This window comes from Silene latifolia, chromosome 10 (assembly GCF_048544455.1).
Source record: "Silene latifolia isolate original U9 population chromosome 10, ASM4854445v1, whole genome shotgun sequence".
NCBI classification, from domain to species: domain Eukaryota; kingdom Viridiplantae; phylum Streptophyta; class Magnoliopsida; order Caryophyllales; family Caryophyllaceae; genus Silene; species Silene latifolia.
Genome location: NC_133535.1, coordinates 154,594,826 through 154,616,667, shown reverse-complemented (window position 1 = coordinate 154,616,667; position 21,842 = coordinate 154,594,826). Strand labels below are relative to the sequence as shown.

Here is a 21,842-nt window from a genome sequence, read left to right as displayed (position 1 = left end):
GATGAATCTCATACTCCCTCCATTCAACTCCACTTAACAAGTATTCTATTTCCGTCCATTCAACTCCACTTTCAGGGTTTCCTTATTTGGACATGTAAAAGACATTTCTATCCTTATTGAAAATCTATATTTACAAAAAATGCCATTCATACCCCACACAAATCCACCATAAAACTCACCTTTATATTTTTTTAATATCTTTAACCCCACCATTCCCTTTCCCTATGTACTTTTAATAGTTTTTTTAATCCGTTTCTTAATACCCGCGCAAAAAGCAATGTTGCAAAGTGGAGTTGAATGGAGGGAGTACAAGATAAGGACCAAACTCACACAAAGACGAGAACAAATCTCCTATAAAGGAGAGGCAAGAATTATTTGCATATAATTAATAATTAATAGATATTTAGTAAGAAAACGGAAAAATTGGGGCTTATCTCCACCAAAATTGGTAGACGGTATTTCCTAATTGATGAACTTAAAGGTTAGGGTTAGGGTTTTAGTGGTCTTTTTAGAGAAGACTTTTTTAGAGAGTTGTTATAAATGAAAAGAAGTACTTTGAATAACCTCAATCAATAATAAAGTGATTACAAAAAAAAATACACATTGTAGATACCTACAAGGCTGAGACGATCCCGTCTCTCGTTAGTTTTTATCTGAATTCTATAAACAAGATAAAAAATAATTTTATTACCCAAAATACTTTTTGTATAACCCTGTGACCCTGTCAACCAGAAATAAACCAAAGATAAATCAAGAAATTACTTTATTTAGTCAAAATCAATAAATTTACTTTAAAGTGTAAATATAAATAAAATATAAATATTTTTCTGAAATCATTTTTTTGTCAAATATCCTGCAACTTCAAATATCCTGCAACTCTTAGTCATTTTGCTTCGATCGAAATTCATAATTTCCCCCCCAAATTTCTAGGGTTTCTATTCATCTCGTCAACAATTTCAATTTCTTTTCGTTTCCAGCAGGTTTCACTAACTTTCTATGGTATATTTTTTCAATTATTTTAATTCTGCTAATGTTGAACTTTTCAGCGATTGTTCTTGTTTACTGCTAATGTTTTGCTCTTAGTTTGCTGTTAATTTGATGTGATTTGAAGTAATGTTGAAGTTTTTTATGTTTGAATTGTATGTAGGTTGATTGTTTATGTTGTTGAATTAGGGATTTCGATCATTTCTTGTGTTAATTTGTGCTTATTTTGCTTTGTATGTTGAAGAATTAGGGTTCTTGTTTATTTTGATTGTTGTATGTTCTTGCTTCTGATAGGCAATTGATTTTATGCGTCGGAAGTTTTTCAATTTTTGAAGTGTTAGATGCAGGGAATGTGATTTTTCCTTATGAAGAACGGTAGTTATCTTGTGTGGTTCGGAAAATTAGAGCGCGTTTTTTTGTTCGTAAAAAATGTTGCATTTGGTCAACATTTGAATTCTTTTGGTTCTTACATTGGAGTTATTTGAATGGTAGTATTAGATATGGAGATGAGAAAGTTGATGTCTTTGGATGTCAAGATCTGAATGTAGTAGTTTACCGTTTGTTTTACGGTGTGTTTAAGTTAATGGATTTGTTTCGCTCGAAATGTTGCCTTTGGTTAATATTTGAATGTTCTTAGTTCTTATGTTGGAGGGTTGAAGTCCTTGAATGTTAGATGTACAACATCATCATTCCTTCACGTTAGGGGGTCGGTTGTACACAACCTTATCTGAGTTATACTTCTGTTAGCAACACAAATTTGGATGACCCAAAATGTTTATTGCGTCAAATGACCGCTACTTCACAATAAAAAGAAGCCAAAGAATTTAGTGAATCATGGCAGTAATTTAAAGTTTGTTGTTTTTCTTGTGTGTTAGGAAAGTTAGGGTGTGATTTCATCCTTGTTCATATTTGAATGTTATTAGTTCTTAGTTTCTTACATGTGGAACTTGAGAGTCCATGAGTGTAGATGTAGAGATGAAAACATTTATGTTTGAAGAGTATCTAGCAATGTAGTACCTGTAATTTACAGTTTGTTGTTTTGTTGTGTGTTAGAAATATAAGAAGAGAACTAAGGAGAAGACGTGGAATCAGAAGGTTGAGATGGGTGGTAGTAGTGAGTGGCTACAACGAAATGATTTTTACCCCAATGGCCTGGTGGTGGAGGAAGCAGCTTCCATTTCCCGACCTCTTGACTCAAGACGATGGGCTAAAGCCGAGGAAAGAATCGCTGAACTCATTTCTCGCATCCAGCCAAACCGGCTATCTGAGATGCATAGGAATGCTGTAGCATCCTATGTTCAGCGTCTCGTCAGTACATGTGTGCCTTGCCAGGTTTTAATTCCCTGCATTTTACTTAAAATTGTGCTATTTCTTGCAGGAATTGGTGAAGATAGTATGGTGTTCGTTGTGATTGAAACATATAAAAAAGCGAGTTAGGTGTGATGTGTACGACCTGGATGTTTATTGATAAACAAAGAAAGTAGCAACAAAAAGAATATTTTGCTCTATCGGAAGCTTCTATTATCCTACATTTAGAGACATGATCCAACAAATTGTCTTTATTTAACACCTAAAAAACATTGATTTGGTGCTTTGATATTATATCATGTTAGCAGGATATTTAAAGTATTATTATTTTAAGTTTTTCTTCAGAACTGTATACATATTGTGTAACTTGGTGCTTAATGCACCTAGTCTCATCCCTTTATTGTCTGTGCAATGATTTTTGCAGGTCGTTACCTTTGGTTCCGTACCCCTTAAGACCTACCTACCTGATGGGGATATTGATTTAACCGCATTTTGCGAGGATCCTAATTTGAAAGATAATTGGGCAAAGGAGGTTCAGAATATGCTACTAATGGAAGAGAAGAACGCGCAAGCTGAGTTCCCGGTCAAAGAGGTTCAGCTCATTCAAGCGGAGGTAGCTTATATCTGTTCCTTTTATTGTTTGCATTTTCTTCATGAATTTTGCTGAGTAACCACTTGCTGATAACATATAAATTACTTCTTCTCAAGCTTGACCCACCAACATTTTTAAGGGTAATGTAGCAAAAAATGGTATGAGAAAGGTGTTAAAAGAGGAAGGATAGACAAATGGGAAGATAATTAAAAAAGGTCAAAAAGGAAAGTGGGGAGATAAATAAAAAATGGGGGAAGTAATAATGAACTGTCTGTACAGAGAATTTTGACGGTGAGAAAATTATACTACTTGCTTAGGGACCTTTTTTTTTTGCCCTTTAGATTTGTTGCTGGGCTCACACATGATCTCTATGACTACCTAGGTTATTAGAGGTGCCCTGCATGAGATTCTGCATCAGATGATCAGTTTTATAAGTATCATTTACATGAACAGAATGATTTACCAATCTGATAAAAGAGTTAAACATACCCACGTGACTGGATGTTTAAAATTTTGGCATGTAGACGGTTACAGCGTGTCTGTGGGCTTAATCTTGTCTAGTTTCAGAAACCTAAGCTACTGTTATACATTTGCAGGTTAAGATAATAAAGTGCCTCGTGGATAACATTGTTGTAGATATATCTTTCAATCAGCTTGGTGGTTTATGTACTCTTTGCTTTCTTGAGGAGGTGTGGTTCTCTTTCCACGATTTTATTGTGCTCTGGAGTTTTTCATTGTTTTAACTTGAACGACTATTTGATGCCGAACTTGTTTTGTTTTCAGATTGACAACTTAATAAGCAAAAATCATTTATTTAAGCGAAGCATCATATTGATCAAGGCATGGTGTTATTATGAGAGCCGTATACTGGGAGCCCACCACGGGCTTATTTCAACTTACGCTCTGGAGACATTGGTTTTGTATATTTTCCATGTTTTCAACAACTCCTTTGATGGGCCACTTGAGGTATCTAACTAAGTCAGCATGCTTTTCTCTCATGGGAATGTGGACCTCTATTTATGCATTGTCTGAATGTTTCTTTAAGGAGAATGTTTTTCATTCCTGTGTTTTTCATCTGTAGGTGCTTTACCGCTTCCTGGAATTCTTTAGTAAATTTGACTGGGCCAATTTTTGTGTTAGCCTACGGGGTCCAGTACCAATCTGTTCTCTGCCCAGTATGGCAGGTAACTGAAATCTCAATCTTATCTAGAATGTAAATGAGTTTTCCTGCTGACTGATGCAGCCTCATTTTGAATTACCTTGCAGCTGCTCCTCCTCGTAAGGATGGTGGAGACTTGCTGCTGAGCAAAATGTTTCTCGATTCTTGTGGCACTGCATATTCTGTCTTCCCTGCTGTCCCAGAAATTCGGGAAAACCGTTTCATGTCTAAACATTTAAATGTTATTGATCCTTTGCGTCTAGACAACAACCTTGGCCGCAGTGTGAATAAAGGTCCTTCTTAAACTTTACGCTTGTTAATTTTGTTTATTAGTTACTCTTGTTCTAGCTACTAATCTGTTTATGCCTTGAAGTTTCCAACCGTCTTCCTTTTCCTTAGACTTTGACTTGGTGTTTTTTGTGTAACTAAAGTGTTGTTTTTTAGGGAAAGCATCTTTGTTATTGCAGCTATATTATGAAAAGTTTGGTAAAGTATGACCTTGTGAAATTACCCGTGCCAAACACTCAAGCCTCAAACATGGTTAGGACACTCGACATTTCATTTTAGACGGAAAGTCGGAAACATGAGTCTTCTCATAAAATAGGCGAATCAACATTTGGACACACACCTGTGTCGGATACTTCTAACCGGGTCTGAGGAACATAGGTTGAATAGGATGGCGTGCTATCCACCACCACCTCCACTGCCACAACTGTCATCACTATTCTTGACCAACCATCATCACCACTAACTGTCACAACCATGGTCACCTTTACCAAACCACCTCCACCATTGTCTCAGCCACTCTCCTTGTCTCCTCATCAACCCGAATTGAAAACCCTGCACTCACATGCTACCCTTCCCTCATCCCAATTGAAAATGTTAGATCTCTAAAGAGAGCGAGAGGGAAAGTTGAGGGTGGGTAGGGAATTGTAAGGCCGTTATGCCACATCTTAGGTTGGTTTTGGCAGCCGACTATTTCTGCTTGTTTTTGTAATGTATTGAGCTTTCCTTAGTCATACTCTGCTGATCTTTCCATGGTCTTTATCGTCAAATTTGTCATGAAACCAATCATATATAACATGACCCATTACCTCAAAGGCTTCTGCCTTTGGTAGTGCGAGGGGTTCAAATCCACACACCCTTACAATTTGAGATGACCGTAAAGGATTTTTGTCAGATATGTATCAACCAAAAGCTATTTCAGAATATGAGAAGTGCAAACAACTTTGGTGGGTTATTTTGCTTTATATCACCAGATACCAAAGCTGAAGATTATTGACTCTTGGACTGCATTAAATATGAAAATAATGCAATCAACCTCAATCATGTATTACAAAGGTTTTTTTTGTGTGTATGTCAATTGAGGCAGTTCGGCACGACATGGGTGACCAATTTCTTCTTTTCCCTGTTATGTTATTCCCCTGTTAACGTTGTAATATTTGTAGCCTTTACCGTGGCGAAGGATACTTTCTATTGGTCAAGTTTTAGCACTCATTACATTATGTTTGTGTGTTTCTAGGCAACTTCTTCAGAATTCGCAGTGCCTTTAGTCTTGGGGCTCAGCAGCTGACCAAACTACTTGAGCGTCCTGTAGAGGATATAGTGCCTGAACTCAACCGATTCTTTATGAACACATGGGATCGACATGGGAAGGGTTGCCGTCCGGATGCACCTATTCTTGACTTCAGCCGTCATGCACCGGAAGTTGATGAAGCCCATCACTCTCTTGGTCATTCAGCACCGCCCGATAGTTTTCCATTGCTTCCAACCATCAGGGCAAATTTAAGTCCTCCTATACAGAATGACCATTATCACACTGAAAGACGAAAGCTCTGGAAGAAGCAACATGATGATATAAAAAGAACTTGCAGGATGAACACTCTGCATAATAATGGGCATACTACACATCATTTCGCTAGGACTTCTTCTAGTCCCGAACTGACAAGCATGTCCATGCCCAGTGACGCTGCTTCTAATTACAGGCGTGATGTGGCACAAGTAAAAATGGGGGATGATCCCAATTCGAGGTCTGGAAATTCTAGGAGAATGATAGGTTCTGAAGCCAGGGCGAATCATGCTCCTCCTATAAGAGAGAGCTCATCTCGCCATAGCCTTGCTTCTGGCTCAGACCACTCTTCTGTTAGTTTTGCTCCCAGTTCGTCTACAGTTGTAGTTTCTTCTGTGCATGAATCAAAACATAGATGTGTGGAGGAGCAAGACATTCAGAACCAATTGTCTTCTAATGGGTTTCAACATTATGGAGGGCTTGCTCAAATGCCTGTTAATCTAGCTTCTCACCCATTTCCACCTTCCATCATGGGATATAGTCACCCTAACTATGCTGCCACAATTCCAACAAACGTCTCGTCTGCTGAGTCTGATTGGGGCACTATGATGAATTATCCTAATGACCCTTTCTCAGTGTCTCTTCATCAGCAATTAAGGCCCATTCGAGTAGTAGCTGAACATGATAAAATGATTAGAGGGTTGAACGAAAGAGCAGTCTTACAGGAAGCTGATCATGTCGATGAACGCACTGGTTTCTGGATTGACACTAATGGTCATTCCAATGTGGAGTTTGATCCTGAAAGTGAAGACGTCTGTTCTACTAGTTCCAGGTTAATGCCTGCTTCCCCTTCCACGTCCTCTAGAACTCAAGCATCATCGGAAAGTTCGTGGGATGGCAAACCCAGCAAATCTACATATGTGTCGAGATACCCTGTTGGGAAAAAGTCAAGCTCCACCAGGAATCCTGATCTCACAGTCAATAGGAGGTGGGAAGAGGATGAGGAGCCAGTTCACAATTGTGGCAATAGGCAGAAAGATTGGGTCCAAACCTGTCCTGTGGAGGTTAATCAGATGCCCAGATTTGGACAGCCACAAATGATCTGTCAAAATTCCATGTCACCATATGGTTCTCTACTGGTACATCCTGGTTCACATCAGGGAGTCGTACCAGTTGCATTCTATCCTGCAGGTCCGCATGTACCGTTTGTGACTGTGGTTCCCATATACCATATACCTCCTGAAACAGGAAGCTCTGGTGACGAGCAGCCATAATAACATGGAGAAGGAACAGTTGAGCCGTGCATCGAGTATTATGATTCAAAGAATATGATTGCTTCTCGAGAACATGCTGAAGAGTCTGCTTCTGACATATTCAGTAGTGATTTTGCTAACCACTGGAAGAACCTGCAGTATGGGCGTCTCTGCCAAGACTCACAATTGAGGCATCCTTTTCTCTATCCCCCTGCTGTGCTTGTACCACCACTACCCGTGCAAGGAACCTCAAGTGTAGTATCACCCGGGAGATCTAGTAGCAGCACTCATGCAGTACCTGTTTCGGCGCCTCAATCTGGTTCTGTTAAGCCTGTTGGTGTCTCTAGACGGTATGGTGGGACAGTTTCGAAACAACGAAATGGGACTGGAACTTACTTTCCCAATCCAGTAAGATTTCTTCCTTTGCACTCCCTCTTTCTCGTTCACGTTATTCCTATTTGATTAGAGTAATTTATATTTTTTTGTGATAGACCCTTGACTTAGAATTTAAATGTGTAGATACCACATGACCCTTAATGTTCCTTCGTCTCTAGGAGAATCAATGGAATGGACGGTGTATGTTATGGAGTACTTGACTAGGAATTCTATGGAAAATTCACTTCTATTTTTTATATATATAGAGAAATGCCAATTATTTTTGGGGTGGACAAAAGAGGGAAATGAGGATTGAGGTATTAGTTCATAAAGAAAAGCTTGGGGCCCCTATCAATTATAATTCCATAATTGACATATTTTGGTGATTTATATGTTGAATATCTCAAACTAATTGCGTCTGTATTTGTTAACTATTATTGTATCAATTAAGTATGAATAACAAAGATAATGTTTTTATGTTTCATAGAACCATGTAGTATTCCAGGGTTATTGGCTTTCTCCTTTCGAAATTGATATCTTCTATAGGCTGAATTAGGTATTAAGAGATGGCATCCGTCTGTATATCTATGTTTCCGTTATCTCACGTTTACAGAAATTGGATCTGTTAGGAATTTCAGATAATTTTGTTTGTCCTTTGCTTATGTATCTCTGTCTTTAATGTTTGACATGACTAACATCTGTTTGCAATCTGATTTCACTTTCTTCCACTTACTTTAGAACATAATCAAGGAGCACCAGTCTCCTGCACCCAGGCAGTATCGGTGGGACTACAGTCATGAGAGGAATGAGATTGATACTGATAGGGAACCAAATTGGAATCCCAACTCAAAGCCACGATACAATGGACGTGCTCAACCTCGAAATTACTAGGAGAAGCAAAATACAAATATAGACCGGTCAGCTAGTATTTTCCAAACTGACAGAACATGGGATACCGTCCAACACAACTCCAAGCAATTATATTGTTGATTATTCAATATATTCCAAGTGCATTCAGTACCCTGTGATGAAGTTCCTTCAGCTGGAGATGGTCTTCATCGTTTTGTTATGCTTTATCCTTGTCATCACCCTGGTGGTTATACTTGGTGCCTGGTAGACTGAACGCCTGCAGTTTGGGCCCGTCTGATCTCGGGCCACATCCACAATGACCAATTGGTAACTGTTGATGATGATCACTCCTTGTAGTGCAGCAGTCCCTTTGTTAAAGAACTGGTTCTTTGGTATATGGAGTGGGAAAATAGAGAGAACGCAGGGCGTGCATATATGATCCTGTTGGAGACTTGGAGGTTAATTTGTGCAAGAGCGGAGTTTTTTTGGAGAATCGTTCTTAAAATTAACGGGGTGGGATGATTTTGCAAGGGTAAGAATCGATGAGCTGCTACCGTCTACTCGGCTACCACCGTGAATGATCTGAGCATTATTTTGTCGAAAGACTAGAAGAGGAGCACAATGGATATATAAAACGTCCCTCCCATGAGCTGCAATATTTTTCCAGAAAATACAGGACCACCGTCACCAGAATACGCATTTTTCCTCGGGCTTCTTAGGTGAATTACTGAATTGTGCATTTAACTAACAAATTCCACAATAGATACAGAGACCCATTGTACTCCAAAATTTATGTATCATCATGTTATGCTTCTTCCAGTTTTTTTTTTTTTTTTTTTTTGGGGGGGGGGGGGGGGGGGGGGGGTTGTGTCAAACATTCCTTCTGCTGCATTTTTTGCAAGAGTGTGCAGCATAGAATTACTTTTTTTAACAAAAGATCTCTTATGTTCGGGTTTCGTAAATAATGTGTGATTTAGCAGCGGGCCGGGCGCAGCCTGATCCTTCTTCGGGACTCCCGAGTATTCATACTTTCCGAATATCCAAATTTTTTTTTTATCTAAACTCGATACTGAAAAAGTAATGTATGAAATTTTTTGACAAACATTAGAAGAGCCGACGAAAAACACCTTGTTCATCAAAATATCCTTACAACCTTGGAAAGACATTATGTTGATACCTCCGTAAAAAAAAATCGGAGCTCTGAACTAGCAAGCAAAACGTTTGCGTCTTAACTTCGTAATCATCTATGTTCGTCTATTAATGTAGTATTGTCTATATATTATCACCTCCCTTGTAAAACTATGTGCATACTATATAATTTTATATATAAACGACCAAAACTCGCTAGGCAGCCATACAAAAACTTGCTGCCTCAAGCGGTTGGCCTACATGGTTATATACTCGTCAAGGAGTCTCGTCCCCATCTTGCTAGTCGTACTAGGAACAATAGCACTTGAGACGGGTCATGCAGCGAATATGATGCTTTTGTCTCCTTGGGTTTCTTTGATACGAGAATTGGAAATCCGTGCCCTCTATTGTGTATTACCTGCAGTAAATCCCGAAATAGTGAGTGAAATTATATTGCCAATGGAAGGGAAGTCGAGAAGAGGCTCTCGTCTCTCGAGTTAATGATCAAGTACCTTGAACGCGTCTTCATCAGTTGTATCGTCTCCAATGTAAATGGGTACGACATCATTTGATTCAGAAAGGCCTAAAGTCTCGAGCAAGTATTCGACAGCATTTCCTTTGTTCCAACTTATACATGGCCTTATCTCCAAAACCTGTGAAATGTGAATCAAGTTATAGTTGTTTTATATCAATGTCTGTTTTTCGTCGTTAGTTGTTCTCTGTTCAGTCTTACCTTTCTTCCTCTTGTTAAACGAAAACGAGAATGCCTTGCCAGAACCACCTCCACTCTTTCTTCTACCAGAGGATAATCCTGCATTTCCATTTACATAAGCCTTTGGTGAAATCATAGGGTAAAATGGGTCCAACCGACTCCTACTTCACAATAAAAAGACGTGTAAATTCTTTTTTTTCGCATTTTGAGGATGATTCATGTCAGCCGACCCCAAATCATTTTGGGATTAAGGCTCTGATGTTGTTGTTGTTGTTGTTGTACCTTTTCGTTTGCTCTGCGAAAGTGAACGGAGATGCAAAATCTGTTGTCTTCAACTGTGACCCCTTCAATCTCTTTTACTTCTTCCTCCAGCTCTTTGTATATCTGTTACAGTACAATAAATACAAAAGGGTACGATTAAGCCGAAACATTGTCAATAGTTACAGATGCTGTGTAACCTGTATTCAGGGTTCAAAATCTCGGCCGAGTTGTATCGTATCGGCCGAGTTGTATCGGATTTTCACTCTATCGATACGAGATATCGTCCGAGAAATCACCGAGATTCTCCGCGATCCGTCCGTGACGACCGATTAAGGACCGATTATATCGATACCGCGACTACGACCGATACCGAGATTTAAAACCATGCCTGTATTAACTTTCAGCAGAAAATATTACCTTCTGAATCTCAGGCAAAAATTCTTTAGCAGGTTGAAAGATAATGGCCTCATTACCCTATAATTCCAAATTTGTTTCGAAATTTCAGAGATTGGTTTCTGTAAAAACTCGCAACTGTGGTACCGTATATTTAGATTGAGGTAGACAGACAACTGACCTTCCTGTCGCCGGATTTTTGCCGCCTTGTCATGATATCCATGCCATGACTCCCTGCATAATATACATTGTCTAACTGTACAAAATCATATACCTGAAATGTTATCAAAAAAGTTAATCAACAACTCGCTCTGGTACAACTCGCCTGTGGCGGATAAGGGGAGACAGGATGTACGCAACTTTACCCTTGCATTGAACACAGAGCGATAAACTATTTTCCGATTACTTAAAATGAAGATTGAGTGTATATACCTTATTTCTACTTCTTCCACTTATAATTGCTGTTGGAAAATAACTAGCAACTTCGCGCACTGCTGATCTCATCTGCGCCACAAGCGAAATGCAAACAAATACATAAGAGATATTCTCTCGTGTACCCCTCAACTTTTTCATTTTCTAAGATGTACCCCTCTTTTTCTTGCAAAAAAAATTTGACCGTCAATAACTTTTGGCAACAAATTCAGAATACGATAAACTTTTTTTTTCAAATTTACCGTCTTTTAAGAGGTCTTCAGTTTGAAAAAGAATTCACCGACATCTCAACTCGCAGTCGGGAATTATGGTCGGTCAAAGTTTATTCGTTAAAAAAGCTTTGACCAACCATAACTAGAAACTACGAGTTCAAAAAGGGTGATTTTTTTTTTCAAATTCATTGACTGGATAATTGGTTTGAAAAAAAAAATACTGTTTTCTGAACTCGTAACATAGAATTATTCTCGGTCAAAGTTTTTTTGTGAAAAACGAGGGGTACACCTACAACAACAACAACAACAACAACAACAACAACATCAGAGCCTTAATCCCAAAATGATTTGGGGTCGGCTGACATGAATCATCCTTTAGAACCTTCCATGGGTGAACGCATATCTCAAAATGCGAATAGAAAAGGGAAAATGAAAAACAAAGGGAGAGCGACAATGTAATGCAAAGTCAAGTTAAACTTACAGGTTTTAAAATCGAATTCCGGATTTTTTTTATAAAAACTTAAAGTTTAAATCGAGAGAAAAGATTAAAACGATTTTGAAAGCCGAAATAGAATTAAGGATCCGGAATGCCTTAAAAGTAAACCAAGTAAAATATATAAGAAGTGAAAAACAAAAATAACAGAAAGTGCAGGAAAACTGTAAAAATGTAGAGGGTGAAAAATATTACAGTATCAGACATAAAGGCTAGTTCAGGGTCTTCTACAATTGGGGATAGTGTCCCATCATAATCTAAAAACACGACGATCTTCTTCCCTTCCGCTATGCTCATTATCTCCTCGAATGATTTCATTGCAGAAGGATGATCAACCTGTTATAAAAACAGAAGATTAATGCAATGAGGAAGCACTTAGACCATCTGCAACGGCAGAACAAAGCTCCCGGTTTAAGAATTACCAGCCATTCCTCATAATTGGCATTTTCGGGATTTGGTTCTGAGATGTTCAGCTCACATGGTTCGGGAATCACCATACTACTAATCCGTTCATTCTTTACATTCGAGGAATAACCAATCGTCTGAGGATTTGATGACGAGTGCTTGAAACCGAGTGCATGGTATACTTTCAGCAACTGATTTCTCATCATTATCTGTTATTCAAACACGATACAAAATTACCTCAGTGCCTCAATATAAGAAGCGTAGATACTTCAGCAAGTCATTATACTCCGAATTATTCTAGTATGAAGTTTCTTCATCAGAAATCGACAAAAAAAAAAAAAAAAAAAAAGTTAAATTACTGAATAAATAAAAGTTTCTTACAGAAAATTTTACCTTGTTAGAAATTCAAGATGCTACTTGAGACAGGATTAATACAAATAAATTACAACTTGTCAACTCTGTAATCGCTTTATATACACCTACAACATGGTAAAAAATAATGTACTATTAGAAATTCGTCTTTTCAGAATTTTATTAGCTAAACTAGTTACAATTTTTGGTTTTCTAATGTGACGTAGTAGCAGCGGCGTATCTACTAACAATATTCCGGGGTGCGCGGACACCGGAAACAGAATTTTTTTTTTTTTTGCGTATTTTGTCTAATTTTCAGGATAAAAAAATAAATTTATAATTTTTTTTATGTGTATATAGATTTTAAATATTAATCAGGACCCCAGAAATTTTTTTTTTTTCTGAATTTGTTATTGCGTAGTAACCATGCTGAAAACTGAAAAGGGTGGCAAGTGTCCTAAAGAAAGGACTATCAAACAAAGGCGCGAGGTAAAAGGTTAAGAATTGCCAAAATAATATTTCCTCGATAATTTTATTTTCATACGTTTATTCAATATATAACGGGAGTACATCACAATTGTTACATCATAGAACAAGTGGTTAATTATTTTTGACAACAACTTTGATGGAATACCTGTCCCGAGACAACAAGTATTGAAAATGATACGATGTATGTTCATCTACAAAGATATAGACGATTTCGATGGATGTTGATTAACAAAGGCTAGATTCGAGAGTTTCAGATGTACGCATCTTTACCTCTAAATTAGATGCATTATTACAAAAATATGAATGCGCATTTTGTAAAACAAATCAATTATGGCAAATTTGAAAATAAAAATTAAAAATTAAAAATTAAAAAAATGTAATGACTTACGTTTAAATATTGAGAAACGAGATTTTCGATTTGTTGCAGGAATAATTTCTCCAAATTATCCTGGAGATGAACAAGAAAATAAGAATAATACGATGAGGAAATAATAATCGCAAGCTCTATCATATATATATACAAATTAAAAGTTAAGATGCATGCATGATTGCATGAAACTCTTAAATTGGTAATTAAAATTCCGTGCACGTAATAACGGCCTTATATATTGATACTATATATAACAATCGTAGTTAACGTTTTATAAAACAGTCTTATCTTATGCAGAGTATTAAATATAGAAAAAGACCTATTTTCTTTAAAACTTCCCCCATTTATCTGAAATCCGACATAAAAGTAAACCTGATAAACAGAAGGTCGTGTATGTGTATGGTTCGTGTTCGTGTCACATATAAACGGGTCACCAACCCTTCAACCCAAACCAATTAAGTGTCGTGTCGTGTTCGTGTTGACCTACCTATATAAATGAGTCAACAAACCTCAATCCTAACCCGTTACTTTCGTATCATATTTTCGTGTCGTGTCATTGTTTGCCGGCTCTAGCTAGATAAAAGCATCCCATAAATCATAATGTAAAACACCTATACCATATATAGGTCGAATTGAAGACAGATTTATTATAAGATCATCTCGACTCTTGAATATGTGATAAGCATGGACTAATTTGACACAAACCAAAAATTAGGCATGCATTGTCTAATATGAGTACCGACAATGGCGGTGCCAAGATTTGAAGTCAGCGGGGGCGAAAGAGTTATAGTATTAATTAAGGCAACCTTGAAAATATTTTAAATTTGGGAAAGGTATTAAATACCTTCTAATTTGTGTATTAATTTAAGAATTAAGAGTTAAATTACACATTAACCAACACAATTAATGCATATATTAAGAATAAAACTAACACTATCATAACTAAAATATCATAAATTAATTTTAACAAATAAGGAAGAGGTAAAACATTATACTCTACCTTATACGGAGTAGAAGTATCTCTATAAGATAACTTTATTCGGAGTCAGGGAGAAGAGACATTCATAATTAAAACGTAGTCTTAAGACTCCATAATTTTTGATGTGTTGATAATTTTACTGGAAATGAAAATGAGGGCACGTTAATTATTTTTTACTGATTTTACAATATAAGTACCCACTAATTTTATCGATTATTTTTATATTTTAGATTTAAAACCCGATATACTGCCAGAGTAACAATCAATTGACTTATGGTCGCAATTTTTTTGGGTTTTAGGCCGTCAGACTAACATCATGCAAATGTATAAACCTACCTACAAACATCTTTTCAATTCCTACATTGAAAAGATTGCTAGGTGGTTTAACATATATGACATACACCATCTCTTCAGTAATCCTAATTCGATAGTAACACTTAATTAACTTTGCGTCTTTTGTCATTTTGAGCCGCGTCTTTTGTAGGTAACTACGGGCCTACCATCACTAATTGACATTATTGATAATCGTATAATTAAAAACTACATCAATCGTACATAAATTAGCTGGTCTTATTTCCTAAACACTTAACTTTTATCACATTTATTTTATTTGAATTGTTTTAAATTTAAAATGAAAATACTTATTTTAAATTTAAAATAGATATAATCGTTTTAACCAAGAATTTGTGTACTTAAATAGCAGGATACTCTCTGATTAGTTGGAGAGAATAGAGAGGATGGAAAACATGTTGGGAACAAAACCAAACAAAACTGCATCGTCACATTTGTCGGTGACAAAGATTTAATTAATAACACAACTTCCCTAATTGTCTCTACTCACACGTGTACCCCAAATCAATAATCAAAATTGAGTTAGTGTTTTTTTTAACTATTTTTAATTTTATAAATAAATAATCTATACCATTAGGGTTTGCCATCATGTGCAAATGACTAATAAATACCTAATTATCTAAAAAGATGTCATGTATTCCCTTTTTTTTTAAGTCGAATTCTTAATGTCTGGAGTCGCATTATTATCACATAGAGATAATAACAGTTCCAATTGGTTTTCTTTGATGTTAGTTTAAACATTAGATTATTACTCGAATAAAATAACGTAATATCCACTAAAACACATATTAATTCTTACTTAACACCGTATCGTTTTAAGTTAAGACGATACTTACAACCCGATTTTAATAATGTTAAAATGAAAAAAAGGTTGTGAGAGGGCTTTACTCAAGATCGTTTTAAGGAAGACATATCATGTCACAGGGTCACTTAATAAAAGAACATACGGGTAGGTAAAAGCCGAGTGTTGTAAATGTGACACATAAGTTAAACCATCAATAAAGATGAAAAAGACCTTAAATCAAGGATAAAGTTAAAATTTAAACACTAGATAATACGTCTATTTCAAATGAATTTAACTCTTTATTTTATTATAATTTCAACACAAAAATACAATAATCTAATTGTATTCAAAGCGTCTTGCTTATAACGGGCTAATTCCGTCACAAGCTGAAGACCTCTCACAAAAAGGGAGAGGGGACAAGGTGGGTCACTCCCCATGTGCTTCCCCACTCACCTTTCATGAGTATTTTATGAGAGAAAATGGTATCCGTCACAAGCTTGTGACGGATATGGCCGTCTTCAATGAGATTTTGTGAATTGTATTGGCCCTAAACAACAAGAAATTTGTGAGCTTAATGTCAACTTCATGGGGACACTCATGACTAGTTTTTGTGATCTCATGAGTCATTGACGTATTTTATAGGGAACTTTCCGACAAGACATAAAGAACACTTTGGATAATCACGTTGATTAGACATAAAGGTTTTAAGCACTGGTGGGTCTAGGAGGTTAGCAGATGCGCTCGTCCTCGCTAACAGACAGAAATTTTAAAATTGTAGTTAAAATTTTCTAACATTTTTCGAATTTCCATTATACCATTACTCGTTTGTCCTTGCTGGGGTCATTTCTGACTCCGCTACTGATCTTTAAGCATTGTCTTTTAATTTGCTCATACACTAATCACCAATGTATATAACTCCTACTTTTTTTAACTAGTATCTTATAAGAAAACAACTCAAAGCGATAAAAAGTAAAAATTTCAACGCGATAAAAAGTGAAATCATCGATCCAATTATTCTTTTTAAAAGGAAAAAGGTATAAACATAATAAAGTTAAAAACAAACTTCTCATCAAAAGAGAAACATAATCTAGATTAGATAAAATGTATTTCTTGTAAGTTATCATGTTGTCACATTTCAAAATAGCATCATATATTTTTGAAAAATGTGTATGTATAATTTAATAGAATTGAGGAAATCTTCGTTTTGAATGACAAATATGATAGATTAGCATGACCTCTGCACAAGGATGACACATATAAATTGAGAAATAGTCCAAATTTTATTCTTGCAAAAAAAATAAGTGGAATAACTTGTGTCAAATGTATGATGATTTGTCAATGTGTAAGGTATTTCCTCTTATTTATCTACTAAGTAATTTTTAACTTTTAGTTGAAATACTCGTTCTAATCTGAAAAATAAAAACGTAAAAAATTCAGATAAATCATAGAAAACGATACATATACCCTTCTAATATCTTCCTAGTCCCTATTTCGTAGTACTATCTTATAAGAACGGGACATAGAATCACACCTAATAAATTTAAAACGAATTTTTTAAAATATGTCCTATGAACATACATTAAAAATCCAATTAAAACTCGGTGAAAGAATTATTCATTTGACCATTTTTAATGAAATATTCATAATAATTATTCTCATAATAATAATTCAATTAGTCTTGCTGAAGACGGGTCGGAGCAAGTGACGGATAATGTCACTCACAAAACGGATATGGGGGACAAGGTGGGGGCACCCCCATGTGCTTCCCTCTCTCCTCTATTTGGGTCATTTTTGAGGGAAAATGGTATCCGTCACTCCAAAGTGACGGATACATGCCGTCACAAATGAGATTTTGTGATAATAATTATCTCATGTGAACTTTGACTTACTGACACAATTAAAATTCTGTGTAAGAAATCCGTGCAGTCAAAAGTTAAGTTTCTCCATAAACGACAAAAGTTTTAACGGTTTCAGTTTGAGGCCGTTACATTTGAATAGCTAGGAGCCTAGGAAGGAGACACGGTCTATAGTCTATATATACACCGACATTTTTAACGGTATATAATTGTAGGACTATCTTAAACTATTCATATACTCTATTTGATAGTAGTACGTGCAAATACGCAACGTATAATTAATTCACTATCAACGTATGGTAACATTAAATTGAAAACTCGGGCCCAAATCGTTTAAATCAGATTTAAACCCTTAGAATTTGGTGAATTGAAATAGATCGAATGTTAATAACAATATTAAATGTCTAAGGACGGAGAAACCCGTATACTTCCTAGCTAAACTTAGGTACAAGAATATCAAATAATTCTATAACAATATACTCCGTATTAATCAACTCAATTTCAAGCATAAAACTTTACAAAGTTCTACAAGTAAATCAAAACATTTTATATAACACCATGCATATTATATATATAAAGCGAGCTTCTTATACTACTCGTAACATTAAGGTTATTTGAATTATAAATCTTTAAGAAGTCGTTACAAACGACTTTATATAGAACGTAATACCTCTCATCTATACCAAGTATTCACTTTCGGATATTCTCGTCACATATTTTTGGTCTATGGATACCTTAATCTCGATGCCAGAGGGTAACACCACTCCATTCTCTTTATAAGGATCTTCTACATTGCTTTTGCACGGTTTTCAATACACTAGTTTGATGGATTACTATTGATATTCGTTTTAAATTTAAAGCGGGTTAAATAGAAAGATGAGAGAAAAATAAAATGCTTAAATAACTTGTCCTTTTTTGTACACGAAAGATGTTATTTGTTCATCTTAAGCAAAACTTACGGAATAAACAAAGTCAAAATCAATCTAAATTATCACTGTATTTTCCTTTTTTATTTTATAAAAAAAAAACCGTAATTGCTAAATCCCGCACACAGTTTTACTAAATCCCACACACTTTACCACTTTATTCCAATCCTACCCTTCATCCTAAAAAAATTAAAAAAAGTTTTTCCCCTCCTCTCCCTCTCAAAACTTAATCAATTCATTAATAGTTCAATAATTATGGACCTTAATTCGCGCATATGTAAGTAATTTCGTTGTTTAATCAACGATTTTGTTAATATACATCTTTTAATTGATTGAATGTTTCTAAAAAAATCACAATTAGGGTTTAATTATTGTCGTGGAAAAAATTGATTGACCAAATTATCGATGAACACGTTAATTATCAATGCCCATAATCAACTAAAGAAAATTAAACGAGCAGCACTACGTTGCTTTGCCGAAGACGATCGTCGATCAATTGGAGGGTGCTGCGTTTTCAGCACTACGTTTTAATAAATTATGGGCAGACAACATAACACCATCTGTGACCACAAACCCCCCACCATGCGTCGCCGTTGATCGCCGAAGACGGCCGTCGATCTACCTTCTGTCACCGACTCCCCTTTCCCTCTCTCCATCACCAGTCAGTTTCCGGGGGCACCCGACCTGGTGCTCCATTGGGGTACTTATTGGGGATTTTTTATTTGTTTGGGTTTTGATTTGTCTCTCTCTGTTTGTGGAGGTGAGAAATGAGATGGGTAGATTTGGAATAGGACGCAAAAATGTGCAGCATTGAGTAAAACTGTGTGCAGGATTTAACATGTCCAAAAAAAAACACCTAAACCAAAAAGTATGTAAGACAAGTCAACAAGACGTCTTAAAATCTGCCACGTAAACAACAAAGTACTTTATTCCATATCCTAATTCCTTAACTGAAGTAACGGAAACATCACATTTATACCAACCCGCATAATCTAAACGTGTCTCTCACGCGCTTATTCCACACCGTAACTATCTTTCACGCGCGACACACGCGCCATAAAACAATCAAAAACTATTTCAACCGTTTTTCATGTACTTCCTGTCCGATCTTTACGCTTTGATACTCTAAAATTAACTAATTCCACGATAATTACGGGCCTTACCGCGACCTATATGTTAGTTGGTCTTTTGTAAAACGGTTTTATAATATTATCACAGAAAACAACACCATGAATATGTAAATAACTAAATAGATGCTATAATATTCTTGTATAAGACCGTTTTACACAGAAATATGGGACGATGAAATTAATCAAGAATTTAACGAAAAATTCATATTTATATTTAATATTGTTAAATTATGATATGATGCAGGATTGAATGGATGAAAATGAAGGGAAATCATGGATATAATTGCAAACAAAATAATAGAGAAAATAGGAGTGGGGCGAAAAGAGAAAGATAGAGAGGGCGTACCGATTTCGATCCGAAGGGAAGCAGAGGGAATGTATTTATAGATTGGAGGGAGGGAAAATAATAGTGAAGTTTGGTTATTATGGAGAAGAGAGGATTATTGTGACGAAGGAAAGCAGAGGAGAGGAGAAAGAGGAGAAGGAAGGGGGATGAGGGAATGTATTTATAGATTTGAGGGAGGGAATTGGGGATGTCACTAATTTCATATCATGTCAAATTTTATGAGACCGTCTTTTGTTACTACGGAGTATTAGGTTTGTAAATGATTTGAGCCGGTTTGGTCAAAGTTTTGCTCGTGCTCGGTCAAACCGAGCTTGAGTAAATACGAGCCGAGCCTGAGCTCAACAAGGCTCGGCTCGAAAAAGCTTGTTTTGGCTCGTTTATAATTTTTAGACTGTAATATTAGTTTTATTTTGAATTATATGTTATTTACGCATTTATAAAATTATAATATAATATTTTTTAGAGTTTTATAATCTTATTTAATTTGTTTTTTAAAAATATTTATATTTGGCTAGATTCAAAATGTGAAAGTGAAAATAATATAATGACAATACGAGCTCGAGCTTTTTCAGAGCCGAGCTCAAGCTCTAATTTTTCAGGCTCGACGAGCTTCAAACCGAGCCCGAGCCTACCCGAGCTAGAGCTCAGATCGGCTCGTTTACAACCCTAGTTTATTATAACTTTAATTTTTCTGATGTTGACTAAAAGTATATCCTCTATCGATAGTTGGGACAATTTTTTTCGAGATACTAGAGTCAAAACTAAAACATCTGTTAATTTATAAATGTTAACTAACTCAGTTGATCTGATAACGTTACAAAAGTTGATACTCGAGATCTAATTTTAAAATTTTATAAACATCAAATTTATCCTTGTGATTGCTTAACTTTACCCCATTAGAAAAATGATTAAATAGGGGATGGTTAAGGTTTTTCTAGCTAACATGAATTTGAAGAACAAATAGTAGCATTGGCTCCAATTCATTTTTATTTATTCTATAGTAATTGGGGCAATATAGGAAGTAAATAAATTATAATATGATTCGTCGAGTCTCCTAAATCCATCACTGATTATTTTTTAGTTGACGAAGCACACATTAAAAAATAGGATTGATGAATAATTGAACCACATAGGTCACAATACTCTCATGTAGTATAAGTGTACACTCTTTACCTCTTTTCACATGTTTCTCATCATCTAAAACTTTACTTCAACCGTAAATATATATCAATAAATTCAATTAATGGTAAAATGGTTTACAAATGATTCACAAACTTTCCAATATTGGTAATTTTGTTTGTTAATGGTAAAAAAGTATACAAATGATTCACAAACTTTACCTCTATTATTTGGAGTATATATTTATGTTCATCAAAATTTCCAATATTGGTAATTTTGTTTGTTAATTTATATACTCTATAATGATTTCTGTATTATTTATTATGATGACGGGAATTTGGGTTTTTTTTTCCCCTCAAAAAGTTAGCCAAATTATTGAATATTTAGTCCGGTGTAAAATTACACGGGTTTAAAACTAGTACTATATCAATAAATTCAATTAATGATCAAAAAGTTATACAAATGATTCACAACTTGTCGGAATTAGAAAGAAATTCATGTTTATATAATGTCACGGCAACTTTTATAAATGACATGAGTTGTGTCGTACGTTACTCATGAAATCAAAGTTCGTAGGAATATGCCAAATTCCAACGTAGCAAAACATGGAAAGTGATAATTGATACAAAGAATTGAAAGAAAGGGAATAAATAATTTCACATACTTTTGTTAAAGTTTATGAATTACTTTGCATGCGTGCTTATAATACGTGTTAAGTTGTTAACAATCAATCTGTTAAAGAAAATCCAACGTGATAGGTCACTAGGTCACCTACATTAACTAACGTCCATTAAGT

The 21,842-nt window shown here is 35.6% G+C and overlaps 2 protein-coding genes and 1 pseudogene across 3 annotated transcripts; 2 read left to right on the top strand and 1 right to left on the bottom strand.

The window, feature by feature from the left end:
* Positions 1 to 793: 793 nt before the first annotated feature.
* On the top strand, positions 794 to 9,128 carry LOC141606465 (uncharacterized). 2 transcript variants are annotated; one of them, XM_074425608.1, is made up of 9 exons: positions 794 to 999; positions 2,038 to 2,316; positions 2,717 to 2,905; positions 3,481 to 3,573; positions 3,668 to 3,850; positions 3,966 to 4,068; positions 4,151 to 4,336; positions 5,566 to 7,493; positions 8,199 to 9,128. In XM_074425608.1, exons 1-8 carry the CDS (start codon positions 997 to 999, stop codon positions 7,104 to 7,106), a joined length of 2,577 nt encoding a protein of 858 aa, XP_074281709.1. In that variant the 5' UTR covers positions 794 to 996; the 3' UTR covers positions 7,107 to 7,493; positions 8,199 to 9,128. The 2 variants fall into 2 exon arrangements, with proteins under 2 accessions (XP_074281709.1, XP_074281710.1); XM_074425609.1 differs by having other exon boundaries at positions 857 to 980.
* A 365-nt stretch (positions 9,129 to 9,493) lies between these two features.
* Positions 9,494 to 20,059, bottom strand: LOC141606466 (putative trehalose-phosphate phosphatase D). Its single transcript, XM_074425610.1, has 12 exons — positions 19,928 to 20,059; positions 13,574 to 13,633; positions 12,739 to 12,824; positions 12,363 to 12,554; positions 12,136 to 12,276; positions 11,236 to 11,307; positions 10,985 to 11,077; positions 10,828 to 10,884; positions 10,432 to 10,533; positions 10,171 to 10,248; positions 9,950 to 10,090; positions 9,494 to 9,855 (listed from the first exon to the last, which is right to left on the bottom strand). Exons 4-12 carry the CDS (start codon positions 12,549 to 12,551, stop codon positions 9,703 to 9,705), a joined length of 1,026 nt encoding a protein of 341 aa, XP_074281711.1. The 5' UTR covers positions 12,552 to 12,554; positions 12,739 to 12,824; positions 13,574 to 13,633; positions 19,928 to 20,059; the 3' UTR covers positions 9,494 to 9,702.
* LOC141610115 (U6 spliceosomal RNA) lies at positions 16,862 to 16,952 on the top strand (annotated as a pseudogene).
* Positions 20,060 to 21,842: the final 1,783 nt, after the last annotated feature.

Bases quoted from the DNA above. Each gene is read 5' to 3' on its own strand.
- LOC141606465 (XM_074425608.1), top strand. The intron at 2,317-2,716 runs GTTTTAATTCCC...TGATTTTTGCAG, and splicing joins GTACATGTGTGCCTTGCCAG to GTCGTTACCTTTGGTTCCGT. The intron at 2,906-3,480 runs GTAGCTTATATC...ATACATTTGCAG, and splicing joins TTCAGCTCATTCAAGCGGAG to GTTAAGATAATAAAGTGCCT.
- LOC141606466 (XM_074425610.1), bottom strand. From the start codon at position 12,551: ATGATGAGAAATCAGTTGCTGAAAGTATACCATGCACTCGGTTTCAAG. The intron at 11,308-12,135 runs GTAATATTTTTC...CTTGTGGCGCAG, and splicing joins TAGCCTTTATGTCTGATACT to ATGAGATCAGCAGTGCGCGA. The intron at 10,091-10,170 runs GTAAGACTGAAC...CACATTTCACAG, and splicing joins GTTTAACAAGAGGAAGAAAG to GTTTTGGAGATAAGGCCATG.